Here is a 15,043-nt window from a genome sequence, read left to right on the forward strand (position 1 = left end):
TGGGGAGGTAGTACAAAGCCATTAGATTATATTATATATTTTATTTAATAACATAATAATAAATATGATATAAGAATATTAAAAATTATAACATATTAAAATATTTAATAAAATATATTATTTTATATGTAAAAAATGATATTGTTTCTAAGAATTAATTAGAGTATTGTAGTTATGCCAACTTACCTTAAACTTTTCTGCAACGCATTTGAGAGGGAACTTTGGGATTTTTTTTTGTCCACATTTAAAAGGAGTATCCTAAAAGAGAGTTTTTTCTAAAATGAAATAGAATTAGCCCATGAACCATAAGTGAACTTGATATATCTAGTCTAGTATATGATGAGTATGAGAAAAAATGTGAAAGTGCCATGAGACCTACAATTTTTTACTTTGTATTATGAATTGATGTGTGAATACAATAATATGTATAATCCTTCATTATTATGTATAATCCTTTATTATTAGTATAACTTGAATATCTCTTTGTTTTTTTATGTTTGTTATGGTTTTTGTGATTTTTCTGCTATGATCGTACCATTCACATGAGTAAAGAATGACGCAGGAGTATACGGAAACAACACAAATATATCAAGTGATATCTACTCATCAACCTTACAAGGATAGACAGGAAAAAAATATTTTGTACTAATTTTAAGATTTCCCTTTTGTATTGTGAAATGTTGTTTCTTTGCTATAAAAGTTGGGTTTGTTACCGTTTTCATAACAAAATTTCAAAGTAAATAAAACTATTAAACAAAACAGTACAGTTAGCTCATTTTATTACAACCCTTAATTATGGATTATTATTATTATTATCTAGTGAGTAATAAAATGAATTATAATTTGACAATTTTTAGAAGATAACTAATGATATTTTTCAAAAATTATGATTAGTGGGAATAACATGAGAAATTGATGAAATCATATCCTTCATTTTGAAAAAAAAATACTTAGTTTGTAAATTATGTTTTTTTTTTCTATTGTTTTAAGAAATTATTAATATAACTAGAAACATTGTCCGTGTTTAATGTAAATATTTTTGGGTAAATAATTGGTTCAATACAACAAGTATTAGTATATTTTGTTTTTAGTACAATAAGAAAAAAAATTTCTTGCTTTTTAGCACAAAAACTTTTATTTCCTTGTTTAAATTTAAATAATGGTTAAAGTAATTAAACAAGTGTTTGATCTTTAATAATTGTCACTTTGGAAAAAATCTGTTTTTTCTTTGTTGTTTTGTAGATTTAAAACATTTAGTGGTGGTTCTTTCAATACTAATTGCATTTAATATTGATGAACAAGTGCGGTGCCAATTAGTAAAGGTTATACATGTGTTTAATTATTTAAAAACAAAATTAATAAAACTAAGCTTTTATATTAAGATTTTAAATTTTTTATCTTATTATAATTAAAATGAAATATATCAATATTTATTAGACGCAACTATTTACCCTATTTTTTTAATATACATTTATTATTGATCACCAAGTCTAGTTATAGCAAAACAAGAGTAATATCATAGTCCTCAGTTCTCTTTTTTAAAACATAAAAAACATTATTATCAAATGTTATAATTAAAAAATTATAAAAATAGAAAAAAAATGTTTTAATTGGTCTTCACTATTTATATTGAATTATTAATAGATAAAAGTTTACTGAAACAGTTTAAAAAATTAAAAATTATAAAAAATGGAACTATTGTAAGAAAGTTAGCACTTATATGTCTTATACTTACAAAAAATAGTTATAGGAAAAAAAATTAATGGTAGAGGAACAATTATATATTGTTATAAATGATAGATTGTACATGCTATATATATCACTCTGTACCTTCAGTTTATATACTTCAAAAATGAACTAGAACGTAATTCGAGTAGTCCTCTATAAGCTTTTAACAAATTTTCGCATGGTGTGCTCTTAGATTAGTTTACTGCTTGAAGAATGACCATCTCCAGTTTGAAGATATAGGGAGGAGTCAAGCCATGGTCCATCTTCGGATTTGTTTTCTTGCTTCATACTTTCTTGAGAGTACGCAGATGAAACATGAGTTTGGCTGTCTTGTGATAGCAACTCAAAAGCTTTAAATCTTAAATCTTGGTTGTTCTCACTGCGCTTGATTATAGGTGCTTGGATTGGAATTTTTCCTTCAAGCATTCTCACAACAGAAGACATGGTTGGTCTAAGAGTGGGAGAAGGATTGGTGCACAAGAGTGCCAAGCTCAGCATTCTCATGGCTTCCTCTTGAGAGTAATTTGAACCAAGACTTGGATCCACCAATTCCAGAAGGTTTCCCTGCTCTTGGAGAACATAAGCCTATGTAGCAAATAACATAAGATTAATTGTAAAGGAAAAAAGGAAAGAACAAAGAGTAATTTATCCTTCAATTTAACAAATAATATTCAATCCAAATGGTCTCAGATTGCTTCTGGTTTTTCAACTTACCCAATCTAGAAGGTATACAAACTCTTCCTTTGGTCTGTATTTCGTGTTGCTTTTTCCACTAACAATCTCTAAAGCTACAACTCCAAAGCTATATACATCTGCTTTATCAGTCAAATAGCCCCTCATAGCATATTCTGGAGCCATGTAACCACTGTCAAGACAAGTAGTAACCAGTAGTCAGTAACTTCACAAAATGAAATATAAGCTTGATACTAACTTGACATGCAGGAGAAAAATTGTGGACAGAAGTGCAAGCCAGTTGTTTATGTTAATAAAATTAATAATCAAATATGAACTCATTATGAACCAAGTCTTGGACTCTTGATTGATTATGCTACTAATAAAACATACTCATTATGTATGATCTTAATCATGAATTCAAGCTAATGGATGTGGTGCAGTACTACTAACATTGTTCCAGCTATGCGTGTACTGATATGAGTATTTTCTTCTTCATCAAGCTTAGCTAAACCAAAGTCAGAGATCTTGGCATTCAGTTCCCTGTCAAGTAAGACATTGGTTGCCTTAATGTCCCTGTGTACTATTTTCAACCTTGATTCTTCGTGAAGATAAGCCAATCCCCTTGCTATTCCCACACAGATCTTCATTCTTGTAGGCCAGTCTAAGTGTCGCTTCACTTCTTCTCCACCTACAGAAAATTTGGGGGGAAGGAAAGAAGATTTTGTTCATTAATATATTAATTTTGAAGTAGAAACACATACAAAAACTCACAGTATACGTGTAAGAAATTTACCAAAAAGTGCACGAGCAAGACTGTTGTTCTCCATGTATTCGTATATCAGTAGCAACTGGTTGCCTTCAATGCAACAGCCATATAGCTTCACCAGATTAGGATGTTGCAAAGCAGATATCATTCCAATTTCATTGACAAATTCTCGGTTCCCCTGCTTTGATTTGGAGGAGAGCTGCTTAACAGCAATCACATCACCGTCTGGCAGCACACCCTGTGATTCAACCATTCCATCAGTATCATGTTCCATGTACAATAGTGTTGTGGGATAAGTGCCATGCCCCAAATGTTTTGAAATCATATACTGATTATATCAGATGATTATGTTAGTTACCTTGTATACAGGCCCAAATCCTCCTTCACCTATCTTATTTGCAGGGTCAAAATTATTAGTAGCTGCTTTAATTTGTCTTAAGCTGTAGTAGCCCGTTTTCATATCTAGAAGTTCTGCAACAAGGAATTGATAAATGAAAAGAGAAGCACAGTAGGAGAAAAACCAACTGCAACAATAACGAACCTAAATCTACATTTTCTTTAAAATTTCCCACTAATTTAATGTATTAAATTAAAATATATGGATATATTATGTCCTGTAAATATTCTTTTATTAACAAAAGGCAACTTACAAGAGGTATTTATATTTTGGCTTCGAGTCTTACCTTTATCCGTTGTATCTTTCCTACAAAGAAGACCCATCTTCCAAAGGACAACCAGTATCAATATGACAAGCCCACATGATGCAGCAACAATTCCAACAATGACTCCAGCAGACAGCCCTTTTGAAGGATTCTCAAAGTCTACAACAAAGTACAAATGCTTACAGGACCGAACATGGCATGATACTTGAAAGAATAACTAATAATAAGAAAAAAAAAACTCACTCGGTATCATCTCAATAGCAGATATCAGAGGTCCATATACACCTCTATCAGGAATGGAAGTAGTTCCTTTCCCTGCCCAGTATAAGTGGATTTCCAAGGTACCATCATCAACATCAACATCATATTCCCTAGTGATGCCCTTTCCAACTCCACCAGCCTCTTCCGCAATGTTAAAGTCTTTCAAATATCTAACACCCTGTGAAGATGCATCATCGAAATTGTCTCTACCTTTAGTTCAGCACTGCTATTTTATTCATATACCAGATAGGATAGATGACGAAAGATGTAAGAAACGAGCAAAACAAAGCAACTAAATATATTGCTTCAGCACTCACTTGAACTGAAACATCAAATATGCGCCTTCCTAAACTTCTAAAAGTTTGATCATCAGTATACATTATCTCAGCAAAATGGAGCTTCACTTTATATTGTCCGTTTGGCAAACAAAAGCCATAGTAGTTAAGCGACATAGGAGAAAGGCGAGCGTTTTGGTAATATTCTGGGCCACTAATATTCAAAGAAAATGTATTTTCTGCTACAAAATCTGCATCATTGTTTCCCATAAATACTCCTGTGCTGCTATAGGCCCATTGTTCATCATTTCTAAGATCAAAGTTTGAAATGCCATTTCGGCTGAGGTCACCTACATAGTTATTGCCTTCAAACTCCCCCTCAGCTCCTCCACAGTTTATGAACAATGAATTATCTGCAAAGACGTAGGAAAATCTCAGAAGTTACTCCAAACAGAAACATCAAAAATCTTTTTTCACAGAATTATGGTGGTGTATGGAAACATTTTAGCTTAATTTGCACTTTTAGCTCCCTTATTATCGTCATTTCTTGAATTTGGTCGCCATTATTTTGGCCAATTCAATTTGATCTTACATTTTTTTAATTGTGTAATTTTGGCTCATCCAACATTTTGACATTGAATATTAACAAAAATATTAATGCTGCAGTCTGTTGTAACTTGTACTGCCAAGTTATATTTCTATTAAATATTGAATAATAAGTTAAAAGATGAATTATATTGCAATTCACAAAAAAAAAAATGGGACCAAATTCGAAAAATAACAGTACTAAGCCAAACATTTTTGTTGTCTCAGCAAGACTCACAGTGGGGTTCTCCTGCACAAGGAAGATTCCTCTTCAAACAAAAAGTTCTACAAAATGAATACAGTTAATTTTAACAGGTATGATAGAATGGTGATAAATCAAGTAGAAATGTAAAAAGAAAAACAAAAAAACTTACGAAGCTGTAGTCACCGCTGAAGAAGAATGGCTTGAAGCCAAGTTCCTGTTCGGTAATAGTAAAAGGTTAGCATTCACATAGCTGAAAGAAATACTTATATATTGCTAGACAGAGAAAACCTTACACATCCGAGAGCTGACAGCTAGATGCAGAAGACTTGGTAAAATTGTTGTAAGATAAATCTCTGAAAGTGGACATATGGTAATTTTTGTATCATTGTATCACTGATAGTATAGGGTGTAATTCAGTAAAGCTTTTAAATTATGCAATTCGAGAAACCAAGATAAAGAAATATGCTAACATGTTTTCTTTGAAGCTCAGTATCCAGTCCTGAATTTCTCCACTCAGAGAATTATTAGTCAGAAACCTGCATTAAATCAATAAATAAAAAGCAACCAATTTGTCAGGTATTAAAGTACTATCTGATTATAAGATATATGACACTTTTTTGTCTAATCTTCTGGTAAGGAAATCAAATCTTCACTTACAAGAAATCTAGCTTTTCCATATTTTGTATTGCTTCTGGGACTGGACCAGTTAACATGTTGAAGCTTAGGTCCCTGCAAGACAAATAAGATAGTTACAGCTGATATCAAATCTAAAGAACAAAATTTCTGTCCCATGTGAAAACACATACACACAGGATAACAATATTATGGATTTTATGTTCCAGAAATTACTCCTACCAAAATGATTAGTACCTATCACACCATGGTTATGCAAAAAAAATTGTTCTTAGGATAGATAACCTTTTTTTCCTCAAAGTGACGAATTAGTTCAATAGTGTTAAAAACAAACTTGAAAAGCATTACCACAACCACCCGAAAACAGGATATAAAATTAGTGACAAAGACAGCCGATAGATTTATTTCACAACAAATAATGGGAAATCATTTAACAATTTGTATGTAAGTAATACATGAACAATTTCTAATGAAAGTAACCCTTTGAAACAAATTGGCACCAGAAATAAAAGAGTTTAACAGCACAAAACGCTGTTGTCTCTTCAAATATTTGATGTTGTGGAAATGAAACGAATAGAAAATAATAATATTGTGTTTGGATGGAGAATTTTTAGAAGGCAATTTAAAATGCACAAAAGATATGGTTTGAATAGACAATTTTAGAAGACACTGGAATTTAGAAATTTATGAGTATTGTTATTTTTTAAAATAATATAATACCAAACACAAGCTTTAACTATTCATGATGGTGCCAGAAATAAACTTGAGCTGACCATTGATGGAACTTACAAAGTAGTTAAACTTGTCATTTCACTGAAGTAATCTGGAATACGACCCGTGATTAAGCAATTTCTTAATGCCCTGAGTCACAGAAATGAACACCTTCGTTGAAAGCCCAAATGAATCTTAAAGTTCTTAACATAAGTAGTTGAAAATGTTTGAACTCACACTCGTTCCAAGTTTTTCAACTCCTCCAGATCAGGAAAATTCATAGTTGGTCCTTTCAAATCAGTTATTCTCCTGATACAGAAATGTTCATCAATGAAAAGGGAAATGTTATTATGATCCAAATCATTGCACAATAATTTCCTGAGATAAAATGCCCCAATTCAGGAATATTCCAGAAAGAAGCTAGTACTCACAATTCAGTCAAAAGTTTCAACTGAGATATAGTGGAAGGAATTGGGCCTTCCATATTTGTTCCCTGCAAATCCCTAACAAAAACATATAGGTTAATTAGACCATTTTCTTTGCAAGAATTACTGATTGCAAAAGTTTAACAGAGATTAAATACACGCTGGAAAGAAATCTAACAAGGAACCAAAGGGTATCTATCTCATGATGCATTTATTTCTTAGTAGATTTACGTTTTGTTCTTTATAACCTTTTATATCAAGTTTGATGAGAATATCATGGGATCTTGACTACTTACCTTCTTTTAATTCAATTAACTAACATCATCTATAACTGAATTGTACTAATGGGGCAACATTTAAATCTTACACTAAGCATGATATAGAATATCAAATTTTTTTTCCTACTACCAAACAAGAAAATAGTAATGAATTGTTCTAAATGTGCACTCACAGTCTGTCAAGTTGGGTCCAGTTCCCAATGAAACTGGGTATTGGTCCGGATAAACTGCTTCCATCTATCCTACTGCAGAAAATGCAAAGAATAATTTTAAGATTTAACAGAGATATGAAAGTAAAAAACGAAAAAGAACAACTGTATCAGTTTGTCACTCACAAATCAGTCAGATTTCGAAGTTCGCCAAATGTTTCTGGTATGGTCCCTGTGAAATTATTTGCAGAAAGAAGCCTGCAAAATTTGTATAAACTATTAAAAAACGCTTGAGCAAAATAAAAACAAACAGTTGGTGCACAGAGAAGTGAATGATGAAAATTGATTATATACATAAAACGAAAATGGCTCGAATGAAAGAGTCTTACAGTCTCGTCAAATTGCTCAAATTTCCAAGACTAGGAGGAAGTGGTCCTTCAAGTTGGTTACATTCCAAGACCCTATAAAAACAAATGCCATTATCATCATTCAAGTATTCAACTTCTAATACCACTTTTCAATGTAAAAAATCCAAATTTTCCAGCACTTACAGTTCCTGCAGACCAGCAATATCACCAATTTCTGTGGGAATTTGACCACTTAGTCGGTTTCCCAGAAGGGACCTGAGCCACAGTAACAATTGGACATTGGTCATTGCAGTAAGAAAACATAGAAAATAATGAAAGCCAAATATGCAAAATTAAGTGAACCCTAGACATCAAAAAATGTTTGAGTTAAGAAATTGTTATATATAAAACCATTTTTAGACTGCTTAGACTTTTAGGAGAGAGAGTCATGAATAACAATTAACACAAAATCAAGGGCATGGAAGACTAACAAATTGATCAGCGAAGAGTTGGGAGGAAAACTTTTTGGAAGCGAGCCGTTGAGATAGTTGCGGGAAAGATCACTGCACAAGGCATAGAAATTCTAACAATAATTATTGGCATTCACATAAGCAAATACAACAGTTCATCTAAAATGCATTTTCATGTTAATCAACATATTGTGCTACCAGGATATAATCACGATTGTCAGAAAGTGACAACATTCAAGACCACACATAAGAAACAAACAAAATAATATTTACAAACTTACAGCACTTTCAGATGGGTGAGATTTCCAAATTCACTGGGAAAAACTCCAGATATATTTTGACCCTTGAGAAAGCTAGCATGGCCAAACAACGGTATTAGTATCTCATAAACAAACACGTAATTAATTAAAGAAATAACATTCAATGAATTTATTTATATAAATCATTAAAAAATGTGCATATTAGGCAAAGTTTAGCCAGAATCTGCTATACTGTAAATTAAAACGCACAACTTAACTATACTATTTTATTGGCAAAGTAGCTATAAAAATACGTACATGTTATCAACATGGCAAACTGTGTTATTTTGGAAGTTGCAATCGCATGTGACATTTCTCTGAATGTCACCACCGTTTATATTCATCTTGCCATTAAACCCTTCATTCTCTGTGCAGGAACGCTCTGTAACTGTCCAGTTCATGTTTTCTAGCTTATCAGATATTGTTTGGAGTACTTTCACTGCAACAAAAACACAAGGCAATGCATTAGCCGTAACCATTTTTTCCAACAAATGAATTTTTTACACATTCCAAGAATTAGTAAAACGCTTAAAAACACAAACAGCCATTTTTTCCCCTCAACAAATTGCATAAATTAGAAATCGGTAGTTTTATTTTGATCTCACGCATGTTGATGATAGATTTTGTAATTTATTTATCTACTCTCTTTAAACCGAATTTAAAAACTTTTCGAATTTTTTTTATGAAGAAATTGCATAAAGTGATATTTTTTATATTTCCCAGTACCATGGAAGTATAGAAAGTAAAAGCTCACTTGGAATAGTTAATAAATATGTAATGGGTTTAGTATTTTAAACGACTGAAATTTTTTAGGTTTGATTTAATCTTATTTCAAAACCAATAAGGCATTTTGACGTGTTTTAAACAATAAAAGAATAAACAATTTAAAAAATTAAAAACAATATATTTTTAAAATTTAAATCATATTAATAAAATTAATTTTAAAATTTAGTAAATAAATTTATGTATAATATATATATATATATATATATATATAATATCGATATTTAGTTTCGATTATACTTTTTTTTTTCTAACATAATTTACTTGTAAAAAAAAAATTAGTTGGTCCATCACTTCAGAGGCATTTTCAAAGCTCAATGGTCAACTACGAAAATTGTTTACTAATTGATTCAACTATGAACAATAATATGAAGTCTTACTGATGACAAATCAAACGTTAATCTGAACATAGTTTTTAAGGAAATCTTTAACATATTTCTAAATACTAGCTTGAATCAAGTCATTTTTGGTAAATTCTAGATACTGAGTAAATCATATTTCAACTCTCTGACGTGGAAAACTTGAACTCTTAAAGTCAAAAAGCTTCACAGAACTTTTAATTTCTCAAAAAATTAAATGTTTTGATAATTTTATAATAATTGCATCTGTGTTAACAATTACTTAGATGTCTGATTCAACTATTAATTTGGTCAAAAAATTGAGAGATGTAAAGATCCAGGGCATTAAATTAAACACTTTAGATTCTAGAATTCAACAAAAAAAATTACTTCACCAAATACAGCAATTAACAAACTTCATTTTTTTTATTTCTTAGATTTTGAATCAGGTCAAGTCACATATGGTGGGCAATAGAATATAAGAAAATTTAATTTTCATTCAAAGACTATGTGCATGGCTCTTTCTCATGTCAAAATCAGAATCATAAATATGCATGGTTTTGGTTTTCTTTATCTTGAATGTATGCCAAATTTTGCATACAATGCATCGAATCTTACCATGTCCATTGTTTTCAGAAACAGCATAGTCAAAAAAGTAGTTAAGATTATCCAATAGCAGTGATGCAAACGAATCAATCTTAATTCAGAAATACTATCACACAAGCCTACATGCAAAAATCTAAATTTCTAAAATTAAAAATTATTTTATATGATTTTTACTTTTTCTATCCGTTATTCACAATAATTTTCTAAAGAAAAAATTCCCCATTTAACATCACCTTCTACCTAAATTTTTAAGAATATAGATTTCTGATTTTTTCTTATATATTGTTTTTCTTAAACATTTATACTTAAGTTTTGTATAAATAATAAATTACATTAAATTCTATGCTTTTTAAAACTCTAACTTCACTAATCGGTTTATTTCAAAACTTGTTTCATATTAGAACTTTTATACTGATAAATTAGAAAATGAAGTTTTATAAAAGTAAGTATAAATAATAAAAATTAAAATGATTGCTTCTGGAAACATATAAAAAATATGGAAAGAGACAAACTGTGTTAGACTTTACAAAACGTCAACTCTAAAAAAAGCTTATTTTTAACTTGTAATATGACCTCCATCATAGTTTTTGAAACTCCTTTATAATAAGGCCTTTAATGAGTTATATACTAACAAACTTAATATAGAGAAATATATAAGTTATGCAAAACAAGTAAAATAAGTCTATACTCTTATTTAAATTCTTACACATATTAAGTTTATTAACTTATACAATAATTAACTTTCAAGTATGATGATTTCTAATTATTTGTTAACATAAAAAGTTGACACTAAGAGGAGGCAATTATTAAACTCTTTAATATATAAATTATATGTGCAGAAAAACATTATTTATAGTTACTTAAAAAAGAGTAATCATGTTAGATGACTTAAAGTTTATGATTTTTTAAAATGAGCTTGTGTAATAACTAATTCATTTCTTTTAAATGAACTACATTCCGTTTTATATACAGACACTTCTCTGTTTTAGATTTTTTCTTTTTCTGTTAGTGTTACTTAAAGGTAAAATTGTGTTATATGTATTTTAATTTTTCATAAAAATGAAAAATGTGTTAAGACATTAACAGTTTTTTTATTCAACCAATTTCCAATGATGTGTAAGATGAAAAACAGCAGAAACAAATTATCGGTACCAGAAGGTATGGGCTGTAACATGTAGCATGTGAAAGCAGAGCCATTATTTTTCCTCTGTTTTTGCCATTAATGATGTTGAACTATCTTCACTCCGTAGTTGTTATATTCAATAAATTCTCATTAACCTTTTTTGTCCTAAAGTGTCATATTAATATAGTGATAACAATAGTTAAGATGAAAATTTGGTTCCAAATTCAAAATTTATGACCTGCACATGTCAATGCAAAATGCTTTTCCAAAATGTCTTAAAACATTGCTTTCAAGGGTGTGTATATAATTAGAAAATAGCTTCTGAACATAATTTATTTTGAATTTATTGACTAAATCATAAGCATTGGTCTTATCTAAAACATTAAAAAAAAAACTCATGATCATGAAGACAAGTAGTGGTCCTCCACCCTTATCATTTCATTTTCAAAACGTTGTCATCTCTCACATGGATGTGTCAATCAAAGGGTGTCGTCTAGCAGAGCACCAAAACCTTCCTATTGAGTGATCAAGAAAAACCCAAACTTGATATGATAACATGAAAACAAAAATTGAAATGATTATCATCAGAAGTTTGAAAAAAATTGAATTGAATTTGATGATATAAGATATAAAACCTGAGAAAAATCCATGGACAATCATCAAAAGTACCCAGATAGGAAAAACAGAGTTTTAAAAGTTCTCTAAAGAAGGAAGTTACTGAAAGAAACAGCAGCACAAGCACCTGGTGTTCAATTCTAAGTATAAAGTGAACAATGATGCAGAACACTGAATTCTCATCAGAACCCCAACTTCTTCATTCGGAAATTAAAGTGTTTTTCATAATTTCTTTGTATTTTGGTCTAATGCAAAAGTGAGAACGGTTAGAAGGGTGGTTAATCATGAAAAGTTTCAGAAGAGTTCTTTTTGTTGTTGATATAACTGCACTACAAAGTTCAGAACAAAAGCGTGGAAGCGTACCTTCATCTTGTGGTATGAGTTGAGCATTGGATTCAAAAACTTGAACGCAATTCAAAGCCAAAAGCCCTAACAGAAGAACATGGATTAACCGCATGTTGCTGTCTGAAAGCTTCGAAATTCGTTGGGTTTGAGACAGAACCGTCCACACTGAGAAAACAACAGGAGTTGTTAGTAGGATTTGTATTTCTGATTATTTGTGTCTGTTTGTTTGTTTAAAATAGGCCTTGAAAATTGAGATATTTTTTTTACCAACAGCAGATAGAACATTGGCTAAAGTGAAGGAGAAGAAAAAAAGATGAAAGTAATTAAAAAGGTATAAGTAAGTAACATTATTGGTTTTGAATTTGGGTGAGATGACTTAATCCACAGTCAACACACGGCATTTGGTTGAGACATAAATTTTGATGCTACGGTTCCTGCATGTCGGGCAGAGAGGCGGCTACCCAATCTTTTCCAACTTTTTACTTTTCACGACACTGTCCGTACTTAGAAATTCTCATGAAGCTTTTCTGCTCTGCTTTGGAAAAAGGAAATAAAGAGAAATTAGAAAAGTAAAAAAGAATATAGGTTGATTGAATGAAAACAATCAAATAAAAAATAAAATTAAAACAATCAAATAACTGATAGAAGAAAATTAACAAATAGAATGAAAAGGATAAATTTATTTATTTATTTCTTATTGGTAGAAACACATTTTGTATATTTACATTTTTATTAACCGGAAAATACATATATTGTACGTATGTGTATTTTTTATTTTATGGTAGTAAAGAATAATAAAATTACTATTATTATAATTATATAAATAAATATAAATAATTTTTATTGTAAATAGCTTTTATTTATTTTTTAAATAATTTTTTTATTATAAAAAGTGTAAGGAGTCGTTCTTCTTCTTTTTATTCTCTATCACTTTATTTTCTTTCTTCTTCTCTCATCACTTGTTTCTGTTTGTGGGTGTAATGGCACCTTTACGATGAGTTTTTTTTTACTCAGGTACAATGTTTTGCTCTATCACTTTAGAGTTTGAATTTGAGATTCTTTTCCTCTTTCTATTTTGTGGTGATTTGGGATTTAAGGTTTCGAAGAAAGTTTCCTTTTCACATGTCGCGATCTTGGGAGTTACCGTGAAGGAAGAGAGTTTTAGGTAAGGAAAGCTAGTGTTTGTATTTCTATTATGTTTGTTGTATAAATTTAATGTTCATATGCATGATAATTTGATTGAGTGAAATTGTAGATTTGTATTAATATTTATGATGTTTAAATGATGATTAATGATGGTGTTACGGTTGAATATTTAGATAGTATGTTTGTAATGTCTCTGTTGTCATATTTGTACATGACGAAGTTATATGATAATTTAAAATTGAATTCAAAGTGTTGGAGTAAAGAAGAGTCAATTACTTGAATTTTAAATTAAATATAAAAGTTTTGATGGGTGAATTTGAGAGATAAGTGTAGAAACTAACACTCTTATAATCATTCGAGACTTGTTAGAGATGTCCTCTTATTAAAATTTGTTATGATTAATATTTTCCAACTTTTTACTTTTCACAACACTGTCCAACTTAGAAATTCTCATGAAGCTTTTGTGCTCTGCTTTGGAAAAAGGAAATAAGGAGAAATTAGAAAAGTAAAGAAGAATATAGTTGATTGAATGAAAACAAATATATAAAATATTAAATTAAAAATAGATAACTGATTGAACAAAATTAAAAAATAGAATGAAAAGGATAAATTTATTTATTTATTTATTATTAGTAGAAACACATTTAGTATATTTACATTTTTATTAACGGGAAAATACATATATTATACGTATGTGTATTTTTTATTTTATGATAGTAAAGAATAATAAAATTACTATTATTATAATTATATAAATAAATATAAATAATGTTTATTGTAAATAATTTTCATTTAAGATGTTGTTGCTGTCTTCACGATTTTCAGCTCACAACCGACACTGCACCAAACCAGAAACAGCAAATAGCCAAAAAGAACAACAACAAACATAGATTGAAAATTGTTACATTGAAACACATTAGCAATAGCAATTTAAAATTCTGCACATTGTACCATTCTCTCTCGGATTTACTACACCAATACCAACACTATTTTGCTGCACTTTATTGCTTCTCTCGGTCTTGGTCTTCTTTAGTGCACTTTACTAACTTTGTTCTCAATTAATGGATCAAATGGATACAGTAACAGACGTACACTGCATTCTACAATGTTGCTTTTCTTTCAGCTTTCCAAGGGCAATCTGCACAAGGGAAATCTGCACAAATATATCACACCAAAATCCAGCAGATTACAAACTGGAACTGAGAGACAACCAGATTCAAAAATGGATGTGATTCAGGACTTAATCCAAACTGATCAAAACAATGTTCTAAATTAACCAAAATCAGTGGACCAATCTGATCAAATCAATGAATGAAAGATGACGTGATGCAATATGATTTTGGTCAGCTTTGACAAGTTTAAACCAGCTTAACAAACTTGAACCAAATAAAATCATTTGACCATATGAAATTCACCCAAAACAGTAACTGCACAAGCTTAATTGGATGGTAAAGATTAACTTCAAAAAAAATTGACTACAACTTTAGACACCAATTAAGGCAAAACTGAATTTCACAAATTGGACTTAAATCTCAATGAAAGATAACGTGCTGCAGAAGATTTAATTCTGGAATATGTGCAGTGACAATTTTCAAAAACCAGCAGAAACAAGTCAAAT

The 15,043-nt window shown here is 30.1% G+C and overlaps 1 protein-coding gene across 2 annotated transcripts; it reads right to left on the bottom strand.

Annotated features, from left to right (window-relative positions):
* Positions 1 to 1,763: 1,763 nt before the first annotated feature.
* On the bottom strand, positions 1,764 to 12,578 carry LOC108340208 (probable LRR receptor-like serine/threonine-protein kinase At1g53440). 2 transcript variants are annotated; one of them, XM_052878616.1, is made up of 24 exons: positions 12,298 to 12,578; positions 8,728 to 8,908; positions 8,452 to 8,523; positions 8,192 to 8,263; positions 7,905 to 7,976; positions 7,743 to 7,814; positions 7,540 to 7,611; positions 7,378 to 7,449; positions 6,933 to 7,004; positions 6,739 to 6,810; positions 6,580 to 6,651; positions 5,815 to 5,886; positions 5,628 to 5,693; positions 5,451 to 5,510; positions 5,327 to 5,371; positions 5,191 to 5,237; positions 4,722 to 4,780; positions 4,075 to 4,270; positions 3,853 to 3,990; positions 3,528 to 3,640; positions 3,197 to 3,407; positions 2,854 to 3,091; positions 2,443 to 2,593; positions 1,764 to 2,313 (listed from the first exon to the last, which is right to left on the bottom strand). In XM_052878616.1, exons 1-24 carry the CDS (start codon positions 12,389 to 12,391, stop codon positions 1,918 to 1,920), a joined length of 2,715 nt encoding a protein of 904 aa, XP_052734576.1. In that variant the 5' UTR covers positions 12,392 to 12,578; the 3' UTR covers positions 1,764 to 1,917. The 2 variants fall into 2 exon arrangements, with proteins under 2 accessions (XP_052734576.1, XP_017432911.1); XM_017577422.2 differs by having other exon boundaries at positions 4,410 to 4,780.
* Positions 12,579 to 15,043: the final 2,465 nt, after the last annotated feature.

Source organism: Vigna angularis, chromosome 5 (assembly GCF_016808095.1).
Source record: "Vigna angularis cultivar LongXiaoDou No.4 chromosome 5, ASM1680809v1, whole genome shotgun sequence".
In the NCBI taxonomy this organism is placed as follows: Eukaryota; Viridiplantae; Streptophyta; class Magnoliopsida; order Fabales; family Fabaceae; genus Vigna; species Vigna angularis.